General features: G+C 36.2%; 2 protein-coding genes across 27 annotated transcripts in view; one reads left to right on the top strand and one right to left on the bottom strand.

Moving 5' to 3' along the window:
- Positions 1–5,281, bottom strand: part of NUP37 (nucleoporin 37) — a 45,199-nt gene extending 39,918 nt beyond the window's left edge. Inside the window, exons 1-2 of the mRNA XM_069490761.1 lie at positions 5,241–5,281; positions 3,956–4,176 (exon numbers count right to left, since the gene is read on the bottom strand). Of these exons, the coding sequence (XP_069346862.1) occupies positions 3,956–4,111 (156 nt within the window). The 5' untranslated portion in view covers positions 4,112–4,176; positions 5,241–5,281. The remainder of the gene's footprint in view (positions 1–3,955; positions 4,177–5,240) is intronic.
- Positions 5,282–9,516: 4,235 nt separating this feature from the next.
- Positions 9,517–17,987, top strand: part of PARPBP (PARP1 binding protein) — a 62,457-nt gene continuing 53,986 nt past the window's right edge. For all 26 annotated transcript variants that reach the window (XM_069489637.1, XM_069489638.1, XM_069489639.1 and 23 more), the window contains exon 1: positions 9,517–9,669. In XM_069489637.1, coding sequence (XP_069345738.1) covers positions 9,517–9,669 — 153 coding nt within the window. The remainder of the gene's footprint in view (positions 9,670–17,987) is intronic.

A 17,987-nucleotide genomic window follows, 5' to 3' on the forward strand; every position in this document is an offset into this window, starting at 1 on the left:
TTAGGTCCTATAATTTGTTACCAAATTATATATAGAATTATTGGGTGGTCAAGGGGATAAAGAAATCCCAGGGACTGTACAGCCTGAGCTTTTTGTATTACCAGTGAAACCTTTTTTCCTGGCAGCACTGTCCACCATTGAGCCAACTAAAAGGCCAGCGTGTGTGTGTGGTACAGGCAGAGATGAATGCTATTTTGGATTTAGTTTGGGGTGTAGGCAGTATTGTATAGGCAGGAAATTAAGACACTTTGGAAAACTTGCTATAATATAAATGATTATACAAGGCTTCAGCATATTTGAGGTTGGGGAAAAGCCAAGTTGATGGAAGCGCCATTCTAAGGGTTTGAAACTGGCAGGTTCTCCCACCACACCCATTTTATGTCCAAATACAGAATTTCAGTTAGAAAAGCCTGTGAAGTTTATCTAGTTCAATGTTTTCATCTAATGCTTGAATCTCTAGTAGAACATCTGGAAAAGAGTTTACCCAACCCCTCTGTGAACACTTCTGGTGAGAGGGAATAGCTACTTCTTCAGGGAGCTTATTCAGTGGGGGCTAGCTCTAATTATTAGAAGAGCTCTCTTTAACATTAAGCCACAATCTGTTTCCATGTAAATTCTACTCATTGCTCCAAGTTCCATCTCTGGAACCATACATAGTAAGTCTAATTTAGTGATGGAAAATATCTGGCCATAGCTGGGCTCCCCTAGGTGAATATACTCTAAGAAGCAGATTCATCATCAGTCCTAAAACACTATAAGCAACAACTCCAATCAAATAGAGGTGACAACATAAAATCCATTTACCACTCTGACAGTTTTAAACATTTCAGTACTGCTCTGAATTTTATCTTCAAATACATTATTTCCTATAAATTTTAATATACTGCTAAGAACTAAAGATCATTATTATTATTATATATTAAAGACTGGCAATTTACAGAGGAAGATACACAGAGAACTGTGCTAATATAGTAGCCACTAGATACACGGGGCCTTATTAAGCACTTGAAATGTGGTTAGTTCAATCTGATGTGTGTATACTTTATAAAGTGTAAAATACATACCAGATTTCAAAAACTTACTGTGAAAAGAATATAAAATATCTCAATGATTTATATTGACTACATATAAAATATTTTGGATATACTGGCTAAAAAAACTGTTCTTAAAATTAATTTCACCTGTTTTTTACTTTTTGTAAGGTGGCTACTACAACATGTTTTATTTGTGGCTCACATTTGACAGCGTCGAAGTAGCTCCCTTTGTCAGTTTAATCATTGCACTGACTCATGGTGCATGTTCAGGTGACTAAAATCCCTAAGTCACAATTCTCCCTTCCAGGTCTAGCAATCTATCATTTTAAGACTTTATCTTTATTAAATTTTAGCTTGTTCAACTTGGCCCATTAATCCAATCTATTAAACAATGTTTGTTTCGGAGCAGTCTGGCATACAAAAAGTGCTCAATAAATAGTTGTTAAGTGAAGTTTGCGAAGTACTAAGGTATCCTTCTCAATTTCATGTTCCACATAAATCAAATATGCTTGCCTAAATCAATGTTCTCATCCAAGTTCCACCAGAGGCCTCAATTCATTTAATAAAGACTCTGAGTAGACTTACAAATGTTCATACTCCTGTGCCCTTTAAACATAGGGCTTTTATAGCAGTTTTCTTATTGCACTGCTTTACATTTAAATATTTCCTTGAGGGCAGGGTCCTCGCTTTTTTAACTTGCTGGCATCTGGTATGCACTTCATGAATATTTGACAAATACATGACACCAGTTACTAGTATTACCATTCAGTTCATATTTCCATCATATTCAAAAGGACAGCATGAGAGTCTGAAAAATGCTATTGAAATTCAAATTCACTATATCTACAGTGTTTTCTTAATGGTCTTAAAATAAGGATTGCTTTTCTGACAAGAATGTGGAAATCTTTCAATTTAATTCACCTTTACTTAGTTTTTTCTGAAGACAAGAGGCATGAAATTAGGTGCTATGCAACTAAGGTTCTAATATGAAAATACGAACATGTTTAACAGTGTTTACCTAAATAATAACTTCAAAAAGCAATAATTTATTCAGAACAGTCTTAACTATATTTCCAACACCTGGCACTGAATATGATTTATATTCACTACTTGTGAATACATAATGCTAATAAAAATCTAATTTTTTCCTTAGGTAATTTGGGAATAACACCTACACTGCCAATTTAATAGGTCTGAGAATCAACTGAGACGATACATGTGACCATAAATCATAATGGAACAATACAAATGTTTTTACTAGTTCTTTTTTCTCATTTTGTCATTTTCCTTCTCTCTCCCATTTTCTTATACCTGTCGTCTTTGCCTTTCTCTTTTCCTAATTTGTTCTCCCTTCTTGACTTTCTCCCTCAACATTTCTTAATTGATCATAAACTAGAAATAAATATATTTTTTCAGTGTTTCTGAATACAATTTTATATTCACAATTATTAATTTTAAAAGTAAGGAAGTACAAAGTTAGTTTCACCTGCAGGGGGCTGCTTTATTCTTTTATAGGCTGATGGCCTGCATAGAGAAATGGTTTCTTCTGTCTTTTCAAGAGTATGTTACACTGTCTTAATCTAATATGACTTTTTATGGTCCTAATGTGGAAGTTCAGCTGAAGTCACGCTGAAGGCCATATGTAGCCTAAAAGCTAGAAATTCCTACCTTCACTCAGAGACAATGTGGGGTAGCCTAGGAGCTCTCATGTTCTACTCAGACACCAACAAACTAAAACTTTTAATTTATACTCCCTTTTAGGATAAATATGAATACATTCCAATTTTGTATAATTTTATACATTTATTGTACTGTAAAATGCTAAATTGCATTTTTATGTCAAAATAATGTAAAATGTGGAATGGCCTCATGAGTAAAAGAGGAAATGTCTATAATTATATATCACTTTAGTAATACAATTATAAATTTTTCAGAATTGGTGACTGCCAAATAACCTCATTTACTAATTTAATTCAGAAATATAGTTCCATTAATAATATTCTGATAAACAAAGGAGTAATCAGAGTTCCTAGGGTTGAACTTTCATTGTTCAAAGTCTCTTACATGTAGAACTAGCTTTCCTATGAGAAAACATGGTGTTTACCACAAAGTAATTTTATTTTGGTGATTAAATATGGCAATTAAATCTGGGAGTGTCACCACTGCCCATAATGATGACAACTAAAACATACATGCAGATTACAATGTGCCAGATGCTAGGAACTTTATACATACCAATTCATGATATTCTCATAAAACCCTATTAAGCATTATTTTCCTCATTTTTATAGGAAGAGAGGTAAAGTACTTGCTCCAGGTCAGATAGCTAGTAAGAGGTAAAGCCAGGGAGGAGTAAATATCTAAGCATTTGGTGCTAGAATGCATCCTCTTAATGGCTATGCTGAACTGCCTGCTCAATTAATATGATCCTATACTTTTATATTTGTATACTCTGATTCTGGATGTATAAAAAGTATGAGAGAATATTAACAGGGAAGCCGAATATCCTGAAAGCTATAAAATCTCTTGAAGGATTGTTTTTTTAGGCCCTCAGTATTAGCTTGTTTTCTATGTCGAGACAGAATGTAGAAAAATTGTAATTAACTGGATCTCATTTAATTGGGGTTTTTCCCATACATATCAATGTTCAGTTAATCATAGCCTTCAATTAACAGAATATTCCACTACTAATTATGAGGCAAAAGAGGAGCCTCATACTATTCTTTTTCACTATTTATATATTTGCACAAATCTCAGGCATATATTACTGAGAATGTCTGTGTAGTTCTTCTTATCTTTGGTTTTTGTTTTTTTCTTTACATTCAAACTCAGTATACTTTCCAAGTTTAGCTTTGGTTTATATAAGTTTTCTTATCAGAGAAATAATTTCATTGTCATTCACTGCAGTTTTGTAGACTAACCTGAAATGTACAGGTGCCAACCACCACGTAATTATTGCCACCATATGCAATCAGATTTCCTGAATCCCCACTCTCAAAGGGATTAAATTCTACGACATGCACATAATCTTCACAATCCACAGTGTAGGCAGCATTTCTTGTGGCATCTTGCTTCATCTTGTATGTCAAAAACTCAAGCAGTTGTAAAAATAGTCTTCTTTCTACTGGACAAGATCACGAAACTGTGGATTATAGCACAGAAATAATTAAAAACAGTCAAAGTGTTAGTCATTCAGCAAATGCATCAAAATAAGGTTGTGGCATTGCAATGCCAGAGACATTTCAAAAGAAACATTTAAAGTACTTATCAAGGGACAGAAAGTTCAGGGAAAAAATTCAATCTAATTAATGGTTAAACTCTTGCTCCACAGCTTCCTCTTTTCCACATTTGTAAGTGATACCAGCAGAATATAACACCATAAAATTCTGGTCATCTATAGTCAGTACTTGAAGATGGAATCACTTTAACAGCAAATATATTCATAAAAATGACAGTTAACGTTTATAGAGCACTATCTGTATGTGCCATGTTAAGCATTTTACTGACATCATCACACCTAGTATGTGTGTAAATCTAAAGGCAGGTACCACATGTGGTCCTCATTTTACAGATAAAGAACTTGAAGCTTTAGTAGGTTAACTAACTTGCCTCATAAGCAGTGTCAGGATTTGAAAGACTTCTTACAAGTGGGGCACCAGTACTAGAAAAGAAAAACACAACCTCCTGGCTTGGAGGAGATCATAACTAGGAGGAGGGATAGTTATGATTTAGCGTTAAAAGTGCTACCATATAAGTAGATACAAAATATAGGATCTTGAGGAAGGAGTGCCGAATGTGTGACATAAAGACAACATTCATAAAACCAGACAGAAAACCTCAACCTGTCAGGGCCCAGTGTGCATTCTGGAAGTAGCATTCCAGCATGAGACCGAGTGTGCATTCTGGAAGTAGCATTCCCACATGAGAATGATAGATTTTAAAGAGGTTTTGTTTTTTTTTTAAATTTATTTAAATTACACACAAGTGTTTTCCTGAAAACAGTTGGCCTCAGAATCACATTAAGCACCTGGTGAGTATCTACTGAGAATCAGATGAGTCCCACCTCAAGCGAGGTTATAAACTAGTAATCTTAGGAATGGGTATCTGGGACTGGACACTTGCTAAGGGTGGGTGACCAGCAGGTGGCAAGGCGGTATGGGAAGTGCAAGAGATTAGAGGTTGGGAAACTCGGTCCCAGCTCCTCACCTACTGCTCATTGAAGCAGTGCACGGTGTCACTACATTTTCAGGACCTCACCGTGAAAGGCAGGCAGGACTTGCCCCTCTAAAACTGGAAGAGCAGAGGAGACAGGGAATGAGAAGCCACTGCAACGAGCCCCGATGCCCCTCCTCAGGCCAGGCGAGTCCTGCGAGACCCCGTTCCCACCTCACCGAGCCCAGGGTCGAAAGGAAGAGAGAGGAACTCCCCGGGATAGGGTGGGAGCGCGGGGTGGCCCTGAGCAAAGCGACGCGGCCCTTGGGGCTCCCCGCGCTATACGAACCAGAGAACGCCGAGGGGCGACCAGAGGGAAGTTGATCTTCGCTGAGGGCTGCCGCAGCGCGCGCCGGCTCTGCTTCCGGGTCGGAGGGCGAGCGCAGCGATTGGCTTTCGGCCCTTCCCGCGAGATTTGAAAAGTAACCCGCAGCGACTAGAGCAGCCCTGAGAAGGCAACCCGGAGGGGGATTCCTCAATCGAGTCTGCACCTCGCCGATCACCTCAGAGCCAGGTAAGTCTCACCTCTGCCTCGCCCGCCTGTCGCATCTTTAAGTGATGATTCAAGCTGTGGCTTGTGAGGGCGTTTTGGTGACTGCAAAGTGCCATGTGACCACCTAGGGTGTTACTTGTGCAGTGGCTTCGCGCTGAAGCCTGGTTGGGTCTGGGGTCGTTGAATGGAGTTCACAGTATCTAATGATGTAGCCGTGAGGGCCTGAGGGATCGTCTGCGGATTGGAAGCTTGAGGCCCATAGACGCCTACTTGAAGTCCATTAGTTGGGCAGGAAACTAGGGTTCTACTTCCACGACGAATGCGGACTTAAGTTCCTCAACTTTCCGCCCCCCATTATTATAATAAATCCTTCCAAGGAACCTTTAGGACCTGCACTCTGACAACGATAGCAGCATCGACTGCCATTTTTAAATTGAGCATCTACTAAGAGCCTGGCGCCAGGTGGGTTATGTATTTGTTTCACTAACATCTCATAATTCTGTGAGGTAGGAATTATCGTTCCCATTTTACAGATGAAGAAACGTATCAGAGATTTTTAAATACTGAAGGACAAACAGCTAATAAATGGGGGAGGCTGGCAGTGGGCCCTGTGGTATCTTACTCAGAAGTGTAGTTCTTTTAACCATCTCACATTGTCTCCCCAGTGACAATTTTCTGTCTCACAGTTTTTGCTCCGGGGCAGTTTGGGAACCAAATATTTTAAAACAAGTGTTTATTGTTTCTGTTGCCTTTTGCTACCGTTTTTTGTATAGTGCAGCCTTCCATTCAGCGTGCTTGCATATTCATTATCTCATTGACTCCTCACAGCTGGCTAGAAGGTAAGACGGGCAGGTGTGTGTTATTCTAGTTTTCTATGTAATGATACCACCTTCTCAGCCTCACACAGCCAGCTAGCTACTGGTGGAGCTGGTACTAGATCAGGGTTTGGCAAACCGTCTGCGCTGTCTGTTTTTGTGCAGCCAGCTCCTGAGCTGAGAATGGATTTTAGAAGTTTAAGTGGTTGGAAAAAAAGGAAAGGAACAATAATATTTTGTGATGTGTGAAAATTATATGGAGTTCAAATTTCAGTGTCCATAAATAAAGTTATTGGAGCACAGCTATGTTCACTTGTTTACATATTGTCCGTGGCCGTTTTCATATTAAAAGGTCAAGGTGAGTAGTTGTGATAGAGACTGTGTAGTCTGCATGCCTCAAATACTTACTGTTTGTCTCTTTCCAAAAAGTTTGCTGACCCCAGGAGGAGACTGTTAGTTTTCTGTTTCCAATAGTAATGCTCTTTCAAAACCACTTAGAAACTCATAATGCATGATAATAGCTAATGTACTTTTATATGTGCCAGGCACTGTTCTACAGCTTACTTGTTTTTATGTCATTTAATTTTCACAAAACCCTGTGAAATAGGAACTACTATTATTTTCATTTTCAGTACGAGGGAGCTGAGGCAGGGAGAGATGATGTAACTTGACTAAGATCTCACAGCTAGTAAGTGGTGGAGCCAGGTTTCAGAATGGTCTAATTCCAGAGGAGTCTTCATTCCTAGCAATCTAAACTCATAATACTGTATTTTAAATAATACCAGTAAGTAATTTACACTTAAAAATTTATTTCAGGCAAACTGATCATATCACTGAAGTGGATACTTTTTCGCTTTTTTCTTGTAATAGTTGAGGGTGATATTTTGAAGGCAAATATAACTCTTAGCTATTTATGAGGATTTATATTTATGTAGATATTTTAATCCACAGTCTTCTACTTGTTATCTTTCAATTGCAATACAGATTATGTCTTTAATTTAAATAGTTATTTTATAAATGGCATATGCCCTTTTTCTTGATCATACAAACTCAAGATGCTTGGTAAACATCTGGGATTCTGTTTATGCCACATAAATATAGAAGAAAAGGATAACAGAAGGAGTCAGTAAATGGGATTAGTATAGAAAAATACCTAAAACAAGTTGATGGGCATGTGCATATGTTGGAAACTTGGGTACTTAAAAGAAAGTAGGAAAAAAAAAAACTTTTAGCAGGTGTGTCTGTAAAGTCAGACAAAGGAGTTGGCTGCCTTATATAAGCTTCAGTATGTAAAACATTGGCATCACATCAAATTATTTTGAAAAGCTTTTGTCTGCATCAGGAGAAGTTATGTAATATAGTGATTTAAGAGCACAGCTTGAGGAATTAGACATGTTGGGGTTATGTCTTCATCTGAGTGACATGGAGCATTACTTTAAGTAAAATGAGGATAATAATAGACTTATCTCTTAGGACACGTAAAATAACTGAATGAGATAATATTAAGCTTTTGAAAAGTATCTGGCACCAATTAAGCTCCTAAATATTAGCTATTATATTGTTTATTGCTGTATAACAAATCATCTTAAAACTTAGTGCCTTTAAAATAATAATCATTTTATTTGCTTATGATTCTGTGAACCAACAATTTGGGTTGGGCTTGGCTAGGTGATTCTGCTGGTCTTGCCTGGGATCACTTGTGTGGCTGCATTTCAACTGGCAGGTTGACTGGGGCTAGAGACCCTAAGGTAGCCTCATTCACATGTCTATGAATCGGTATTGGTTGTCACATGGAGCACCTTCCAAGCAGGCTAGTTTGGACTTCTTCATATGGCAGTCTCAGAGCAGCAATAAAGTGAGAGCTGAGGCTGTAAGGCCTTGAGTTGGGAGGCTCCTGAGACCACCATCAGATTGGATGATTTGCTAGGTGGATTCAGAGGACTTAGCGTATAGTTGTAGTTATAGCTATGACTTATTTCAGCAAAAGGTTGCAAAGCAAAGTCAGCAAAGGGAAAAGTCATATGGGGTGAAGTTCAGGGGAGACCAGGTACAAGTTTCCAAAGGTCCTCTCCCAGTAGAGTCACATAGGACATACTTAATTCCTCCAGTAGCAGGTTGTTACGACACATGTGAAATGTTGTTTACCAGGGAAGCTTGTTAAAGACTCAGTGCCCAGTATTTTAACTGGGGGCTAAGCACATAGGCATCCTCTGTCTGGCATGTACCAAAATTCTAGACTCAGAACGAAAGCAAGTGTTCAACATAAACTATTAATATATAGTATGTACAGTTTAGCACAGTAAGCCACTCTTATTGGAAACCCTCTTGAAATCTGAGTTCTCAGATTCCAGGTTCACAAAGGATAGCAATCAGGTCTGCTGTATTAACTCTTCTGCACAGGCCTCTTGAGGCTTAGGCTGGGAATTTCCACAATGTCAGTCTTGCTACATTCTGTTAGTCAAATCAAGTCACAAGTTTGGCCCAGATTCAAAGGCGTGGAAAAATAGATCACCTCTTTGGGGATAACGTAGGGATAGGAGGAAATTGGCTATTTTCTTTTTTTTTTTTTTTTTTCTTTTTCTGTTTTTGTTTTTGTGGTCTATCACAGATATTACCATCTATCTCTAAACAAATATTTTTAAAATATAGCTTTATTTAGCTATGTCTGTGTCTGTAATTATAAGCTTATAGAATTTACATGTCTGTTTTGTGTGAATTTTCAGAATTCAAACTTGGATGTTGTTTCAAAAGATTTGGTTTAAAAAACTAAAAGAGGAAAATATGATTGGGAAGAAATTATATTATTCTGTTTTTCTAAATTTAATTAAAAGCAATCTTGGTAAATATGAAATGACCTCTTGTTCACTATGTAATTTTCTCTGTGCTTGCTTACACATGTTATATGTTAATTTCCAGCTAAAATAAGGCACTATAACACTGTATTCTGTCCTACTTTAGCAGAATGGCTGTGCTTAATCAGAAGTCTGTCCTGGACATGATTAAAGAGTTTAGAAGGAATTGGCATGCTCTTTGTAACTCTGAGAGAATGACTATATGTGGTGCAGACTCCATGCTCTTGGTATTGCAGCTTTCCATGGCAGAGAACAACAAACAGGTTAGTAAACTATATTTAGGTTAACTTGTGTTTTTTTTTTTTAATTTTATTACTGGTATTTGAATAAACTTAAGTACATTAATTTCTTTGCAATGTATGCCCTCTTATGGTAATATACTACTTTCACAAATGTCTCTGGAATTCTGTGTCAAAATATTACAATTGGATTTGAAATGATTTATTGAAAATTAGGGACTTCATATGTATAATTGAACATGGGATATGCACGTTTGATGGTTAATGGAAAGTTTTAAGATAACATGAATCTATTATTGTGGTTAAAGTAATTTTTATGTAACAAGACTTCCTTTGTTCCCTAAAAGAAGTTCTAGAAGGCACACATAAGTAATGTTTATTTAAATATAACCACAAAGTATTTCATGTCTAGTTTCAGACTATGGTGTGCATTAATTATTCCTTAAGTTAGGCTATACATCAGAAATATTTGGGAGGACTTTTTAAAAATAGTGGCTCTTGTGCCCCAATACCAGAAATTCTGATTCTCCTAATCTCCACTGAGATGCTGGAAACTGCCTTTTAAAAATCTCCCTAAAGTGATTCTAGTGTAGGTAGCTTGGGTCAAACTAGTGTTTGGAATGAGCCTTAGCTAACTAAAGGTCTAGAGGTTTTCAGATTAGAGAATGATGAATGTAGGCTAGAGTGGTAAGGGAACATCTCTTGATTTTAAATAGATTTTAGATAAAGGAAGAGAAAGATTTACAGTAGAGATGAGGGAAGGGGAAAATCAGTTCAGAAGGAGGGTCCAGGGGGAGTAAAATCACGGTTTGAAGTTGGTAAAGATACTGGCTTTATTAGAGAAGGGCATTTTTGAAGGATAGAATTGGTTTCAATGGATCTGTTGGGCCAGTGAAATGACAATCTGATGAGTTATTTAATCTTTCTTTTTTGTTTTTTAGAGACAGATTTCATTCTGTTGCCCAGGCTGGTCATGATATTTTAGCTCTATATGTGAGTAGTTTCAAGACTTTTAAATTTCATAGACCAGCAAAATTTCTAAAAAATATTAGACACTGACAGATTTGACTATTTCTCGTTTTGACAAATAAGGCCACCAAGAAAAGAATAGTTACTATGTATTATGACCATCATTTTGGAAAAGAAAGACTATTTTAATACCTAAAAATTAGGAAGTATATAATCTTAAAATAGGGATAATCTTTCCTATGCATGGATAGTTGGCAGTTTTGCATATTTAAGGCAACGTACACTTTGGAATGTAGACAAAATTTGAGAAAATTTTATTTTATGTAGTCATTCTTTTAACGAGTATTTACTGAGTTTTTACTATGTGTTAGACATCATTCTAAACATTGGGAATACAGAAATGAAGACAGTCCGTGTTCTCAGGGAGTAAATCTTCTAGAGGAGAGAGACAATACTGTAATAAATAAGATATTTAGTGTTTTAAGTCATAATGTTACAGAGAAAAATAAAACATACAACTAAGGAGTGTATGGAGATTGGAGTGGAAGGGTTGTTGCAATTTGAAACAGGGTGGTCAGGGAAGGCCTCATCTAGAAAGTACCTTTTGAGCAAAGATTTGAAAAGGAAAGGAACTCGCCATGGGGATTTTTGTGGGAATGGATTACCAGGCAAAGGGAATAGCAGATGCAAGGGCCCTGAAGAGGGAATATGTCTGGCATGTTTAAACAACAGCAAAGAGGCCAATACAGCTGTTAATATAAAGAAATGTTAATTTCTTCCCCTTCACAGATTTCTTCTTTTCTTTTGAGCTTCTACTATGTGCTAGGTGTTGTGATAAGTGTTGGGTTAAAATGGTGAGCAAAACTCTACTTAGTTCCTGCCTTTGTGAAGCTTATTACCTAGTGGATGAGGCAGACTATTGAGTAGAAAAACATATGAATAAAGATAAAATAATAGCTGTGAGAAGTATATGATGCTCTGAAACCATGTAGTTGACCTGGTCAGAGAGATCAAGCCAAGTCCTAAAGGAAGGAGAGGCTTTAACTAGACAAAGGAGTGAGGGGAAAAATAAAGCTATGTGTACAACATATGCAGAGGTCCTGTGGCAGGAGAGTGCACACAGAATTTGAGAAATGCAAAAGGGCCAGTGTAGCTGAAGAGAGCTGGTAGTGATTACATGTCCAATTTGTCTCTTGTTTTTAATCATAGTCATTGTTAAAAATCAATTTTACGTAGGTATGTTGAAAAAATGGAAATAGCACTTTTTTTTTTACTTATTTTGAGAAAATGTGAAACTTACAAAAAAGTTATAAGAATAGCACATTAAATTCCTTTATGCCCTTTGTTTAGATTCACCAATTATTAACATTTTGCCACATTTTCATATTATTTTTTAATATTTATGCATGCATATATACACATATAAATATATACAACTATAAATATATACATAAATATTGTATGCATACATACTTAATATTATTCTGTATAAACCACTGATAGCAAGTAGCAGACATCTTGAGCCTTTATTCCTAAACACTTTAGCTTATATCGTTTATATCCAGTGCTACTCTCTTATATAATCACTGTACAATTGTTAAGATCAATTTAAGATTTATATTCTATTATTTAATATACTATCTATAGTCAAATTTCACCAATTGTGTAATTATGTCCCTTATAATAATTTTTTTTTAATCCAAGATCACAAATTATAGTTAGTTGGCATCTCTTTAGTCTCGTTTAATATTGATCAACCTTTCTGTCTTTTTGATTGAAATTTTCAGAAGTTACTTATTTTGTAAAGCGTCCCTCAGTATGGGTTGTTTCATTGTTTCCTTGTGCATAGTAAGCATTTTTGACAGAAATAACATAAATGATGTTACATCCTTTGAGTGTGTTGCATTGGGAGTAACATGATATCATTTTGTCCCATTATTGGTGATGTTGGCTTTCACTTGATTAAGGTCAGTTAATTTGTCTGCCAGATTTCTTCAATATAAAAGTGCTTTATTCCTTTCATAATTAACACATTGACTGCCATGCTAGAAAAATTTTTTTTTTCCTTGGGGCTGTGGCGTTTTATTATGAAGACAGAATAAAAACTTCAGAAACAAAATGATCCTTTCTAATGTAATGAAAAATTTGTTATTTTTTATTGTTTTCTGTGCGTGAGTTATATGCAACACAATCCACGTTTTTAGAATTAAATTGTCAATATTACTTGTAATAATAAGAACATCAACAAGTAAGATTTTCACAAACCAACTGCAGGGTTTTGCTTTATGAGGCCCTGGGCTCAAAACTAGCATGAGTGAAATACAACTCATGTGGCAGTTAATGTGTTAATAAGTAATTTGTATGGAGATATTTTGTGACTTTGTAAGTATTCTGTTCCCTGAAAAACTTACACATGTTAGTTTTGGTACCTATTGATGATTCTTGCCTGCATCCATTATTACTATGAGTTACAAAATGGTGATTTTTGAACTATACCATGCCTTCTCCATAGTTAGCTGGCTTTCTACTATAAAGAGTTTTTCTTTTACCTTAACTGATTAATTAATCCCATCAGCATGGGCCAAACAAAATTCTTTTTTATTTAATGGTTTATAACCCGTGACAGTCATTCATTTTGCTGCTTAAATTGTCCCAGAATTGGCTGATGGGAGCCCCTTTTGGCTCGCTTCTTTGTCCTTTTAACATGTATCTGTTACTTTTTGAGTATTTTTTACTTTATGGCACAAGATGTTTCTAGGCTTACCTTGTTTTTTCCTGTTCCAGTCCTAGAACCAGATATTTTTTCAAAGAGGCTTGGTTTCTTTAGTGGGGAATGGCATTTAGAAAACAAGATGTGTGTGCTCTAATTGTACTCAGTGCTACTGGGGTGTTACTGCTTCAAGGCTTTTTTAGCTGACAGAACTAGGAATTACATTTTTCAAAAGTTTATATTTATGCCTCTAATTTCAATCTAACATGATAGTATTTTTCTTATCTTCCTTTATTCAATATTGTATTTCCTTTTTCTCACTGAAGGTATGCTTTTGGTTCTGTTTGACTTAATGCTCTTTCAGCCAATTCAGAATATATTAGATAAGTTGGGGGAAAAAGAGGAACAACAAATTCCATTCAATGAGAAGAGTAGACCAAGTTCCTAGTTGGCAAAAATTGCAGGAAGATGAATGTAGGGCATACCTATGTTGCGCAGGGTCCTTTATCATCCAATAAAGAACAGTTAGGGATTCAGTTGAAAGAGACTTCATTAGGGACTAGCATCTCTCTGAGGGATGACTTTTGGGCTTTAATGCTATGAGTAATGCAAAAGACTATAGAAGTTATTGACCAGAGAATGACGTGATGAAATAATATATTAAGAATATAAATATATAGATATATAAATCTAGGGAAAACAGTCTGGAGATCAGGAGACCAGTTAGGAAGCTGTTGCAAATCCAGGCATGAGCTCATAATGTTCTGACTGTTAGAGCAGTGAGAATGAACAGGAAAGAAGGTATCTGAGAAGTATTCCAAGCAAAAGTTGGTAAGACTGGTTGATGAAACACAGTGAATAAAGAAAATGTAAGAATTAGAAAAGATGCTCTAGATCATTTGAATGGACTGGAGAATAGTTTTGTCATTTCCACTGAAAAAAATAAAATCAGGAAAGGGAACCTGATTTTTTAGGTTATAATAGTGGTGGTGAAAGGGGACCAGGGAGGGGATTTACTTTGAAATAATGGTAGAATTCAAGTAGAAATGTTTCTCCAGAGACTGCATCATTCCTTGGTAACATAGTCTAATATCTGACAGTCTTAGGGATTTTATCTTTACTTTTTTTCCTCTGTTATTCCACCTAAAGTCAGTTTCCCAAATCAGCAGTGAGAATATAGGTGAAGTTGTGAGATGTATGTGATTACTCATGAGAATTTAGGGAAAATCCTGAATTACCTAAAAAATAATAGCACTTGTCTCTAAAACTAAAACAAGAAGTAAAGCAAATACATGGAAAGAGAACTCAGAGGAGATACGTTGTTTTTGAACTCAAAGTCATGAAATTGTTCCTTATTAGTTCCAAATGTAAATGACTTGTATTACAAAAGTTAATTTTATGTTATTTGAAATTTCAATTTAGTCTACTCAGCAAACGATGACATAAGTGATAATTAGGTTCCCAGACAATCCTACAAAATTTATTTTAAATCCATAATGTAGATGAAATAGTATATGTTTATGATAAGAAATTAATGGAAACAATGCTGTCACTATACTACTAACTTACCAGAATGTTTGAAGACTTTCCTTGTGATGATTCTTGGTCATTCACTTGTATTTAAATGGAGCACTAAAGCCTACTGGGTGTGCAGGGATAGGACTTGTCAACCTTACTTAGCTGGGCCATTTGTTGGGAAAACTCTGTCATTGATAGCTTGATGATGTTCCTTTTAGGTAGACAGTTTCTTCAGAAAAGAGTCTTCTTTCCTCCTGTGCGAATGGTATAAAGTCAAGCTTGCCAATGTGTTGGGTGCCTGGTGTGAATGTCATATGATTACTCTGATTTTCATATGGCACTTCTGCTCTCAACTGTACTCTTCAGAGATTCTATTTTACTCTCTCCAGGGAATAAAACTTCAATTTCCTGCCGAGACAGATGATTGTTTTCCCCTTCCTCAGTAGAAATTACTGGGCAAAAATCTAAGTGAAGATTACCCAGAGTAGTAAGCATAATACTGAAGTGACTTCAAGAATCACTTCACTGGCATGTCTCTCCACTATCACCTTCTGCTGAGCACATCGTTTTTCTAATGGACATATTAAGAGGGTTGGCCTTTAGAAGATTTTGGTTTTATATGGCAGGGTAGCTGAGGAAAGTCTCTGATTCAGCTTTCCACCTTTTTTGGGCTTTGCCTTGTCTTCTAAACTTTGTGCTCAGAGTTTATAAAAACCAAGTTCTAGAGCCAGAGAGTGATAGAAGATGTGGAGTTTGCCTTTAAGCAAACACAAGCCTCACCTTTTGCTTAGCGCTTTGTATTGGCACTTTCTCATTGATTTTGACCTTTTGTAGTTTCACTTCTCTTTATAGACCATTTAATGATGCTTAAAAAAAGTTTCCTATTTTCTCTTATAATTTTAGGTATTGTTTATGGGGGGGATGTGGCACTGGGGAAGGAGGTGGTGCTTTCTCTGCATATTGAGGCAGCTAAGTTGCCCTGTTGGTGTCTATTTTAAAATTATAACACATGGTATAAATTCTTTGTGTATCTTGTTTTTTTCATCCAACATTGTTTTCAAGATATTTTCAGGTGCTGATAGAAAAGTTTATCTAATTTATTCATTTTAACAATTGTACATGTCCCTTTGTATCACTGTTACATTTTATTTATTAATGGATCTTTAGATTGTCTGAAGTTTTTTGGTGTTACATACTGTTCTGCCTTGAAATGAAATGTCTGTATGGAGCAAGAGGTTCTCTTGGCCCCTTATTTCAGTGGTTATATGATAGACAGACACATCTTTATCTCACATGTGGCTGTTAGAATTTACATTTATGTCAACAGTGTCATTTTCTTGTTTCTCTCTCCCCATATTAGGTGTTCTCAAACTTTATCAGAAAAGAGAAAAATGGTATTTCATTTTAATTTTTCTGATAACTACAGCATTTAAACATTTAAAAAAATGTTTATTTGACCATTTAGATATTCTCTTTTTTTTAGTAGTAGAATCATTTTTAATAATGAAATAAACTAGAAACAATCTAAATGTATATCACCTGGAAATTGGGTCTATGTAGCATGGTAAACCACCAGTGAAATAGTGTACAATCATTAAAAAGTTTGGGTATATGTACATTTATTGACATGGAAAAATATTCAGGATATATTGTTAATAAATGTTCTAGAGTCAGTTTGCTTGGATTCACAGCCCAGTTCAACCTTTTCTCTGAGTGGCCTTAGGCAAATCACTTAATTTTTTAAAAATTTAGCATTTCCTATAAAAGGCAAGTCTAGTAGTGACAAATTCTGCTAGTGTTTGCTTGTCTGGGAAAGACTTTCTCCTTCATTTATGAAACTTAGTTTAGCAGGATACAAAATTCTTTGCTGGCAGTTATTCTCTTTATGGAGACTAAAGATAGGACCCCACTCCTTTTTAGCTTGTAAGTTTTCTCTTGAAAAGTCTGCTGTTAGTCTGATGGATTTTTCTTTATAAGTTACTTGATGTTTTCGCCTCACAGCTCGTAGGAGTTCCTCCTTTGTGTTGACTTTGGCTCGTCTGATAACTATATGCCTTGGTGATCACCTCTTTGAAATGCATCTCCCAGGTGTTCATTGAACTTCTTATATCTGGATGTCTAAATTTCTAGCAAGACCAGGGAATTTTTTCTCAATTATTCCCACAAACGAATTTTCCAGGCCTTTTGCTTTTCCTTCTTCACCCTCAGGGATGGCAATGATTCTTATATTTGTCCATTTTACTTAATCCCATATTTCTCATCAACTTTGTTCATGCCTCTTGATTCTTTGCTCTTTACTTCTGACTGACTGGGTTAATTCAAAAGAGTTGTCTTCATTCTCTGAAATTCTTTTTTTCTGCTTGGTTTATATTCTTAAAACTTTCCACTGTGTTTTGTATTTCCCTTAAAGAATTTTTCATTTCTTGAAGTTCTATTTTTTTTTAAATATATCTGTCTCTTCAGTAAATTTTTCATTTATTTCCTGAATTGTTTTTCTAGTTTCTTTGAACTGGTTTTCCCTTTTCTGATGGATCTCACTGAGCTTCCTTACAGTCCATATTTGGAATTCTTTATCTGTCATTTCATTATTTTCACTTTGGTTGGTATCCATTGCCAGAGAGCTGGTCTGCTCCTGGGTGTCCTTTCAGTCTTACTTTTCAGACTTCTGGAATTCTTGCACTGATTTCTTCTCATCTGGAGCAGCTGTTGCTTCTTGTTTTTGGATTTTCTTTTGCTTAGATAGGGCTTCTCCCCCCCTCCCCTCCCAGCCCCCCCCTCTACTCTTAAGGGTGTGTCCGTAGCATATATAGGGTAAGGACCCTTGGCTTTGCTTGTGGGTAATTTGATGGGGGTCTAGGTACTGGATTGATACATTGGTTATAGATATCCTTATTGTGATGGTTTTCTAAATTGGTAGTTGTTTGTAGGCTGTAGTGGTAGTGAGCTATGTGTGTGGGCAGAATCCCTGTCTCTTGTTGATAAGGGAAGATGGAGGTCTTTGAAATCCTTTCTCTTTCCCCAGCCCATTGGTCTTAACAGTGTGAACTATACTGGGACACCCAATTTAATCTCTGAGACAGTAGGTGGTGCTTGTGGGTAATACTCAACTATGTTTTCTGTGATTAAATCAGCAAATGCTGTACTG

This window comes from Eulemur rufifrons, chromosome 16, assembly GCF_041146395.1.
Source record: "Eulemur rufifrons isolate Redbay chromosome 16, OSU_ERuf_1, whole genome shotgun sequence".
Classification (NCBI taxonomy): Eukaryota; Metazoa; Chordata; class Mammalia; order Primates; family Lemuridae; genus Eulemur; species Eulemur rufifrons.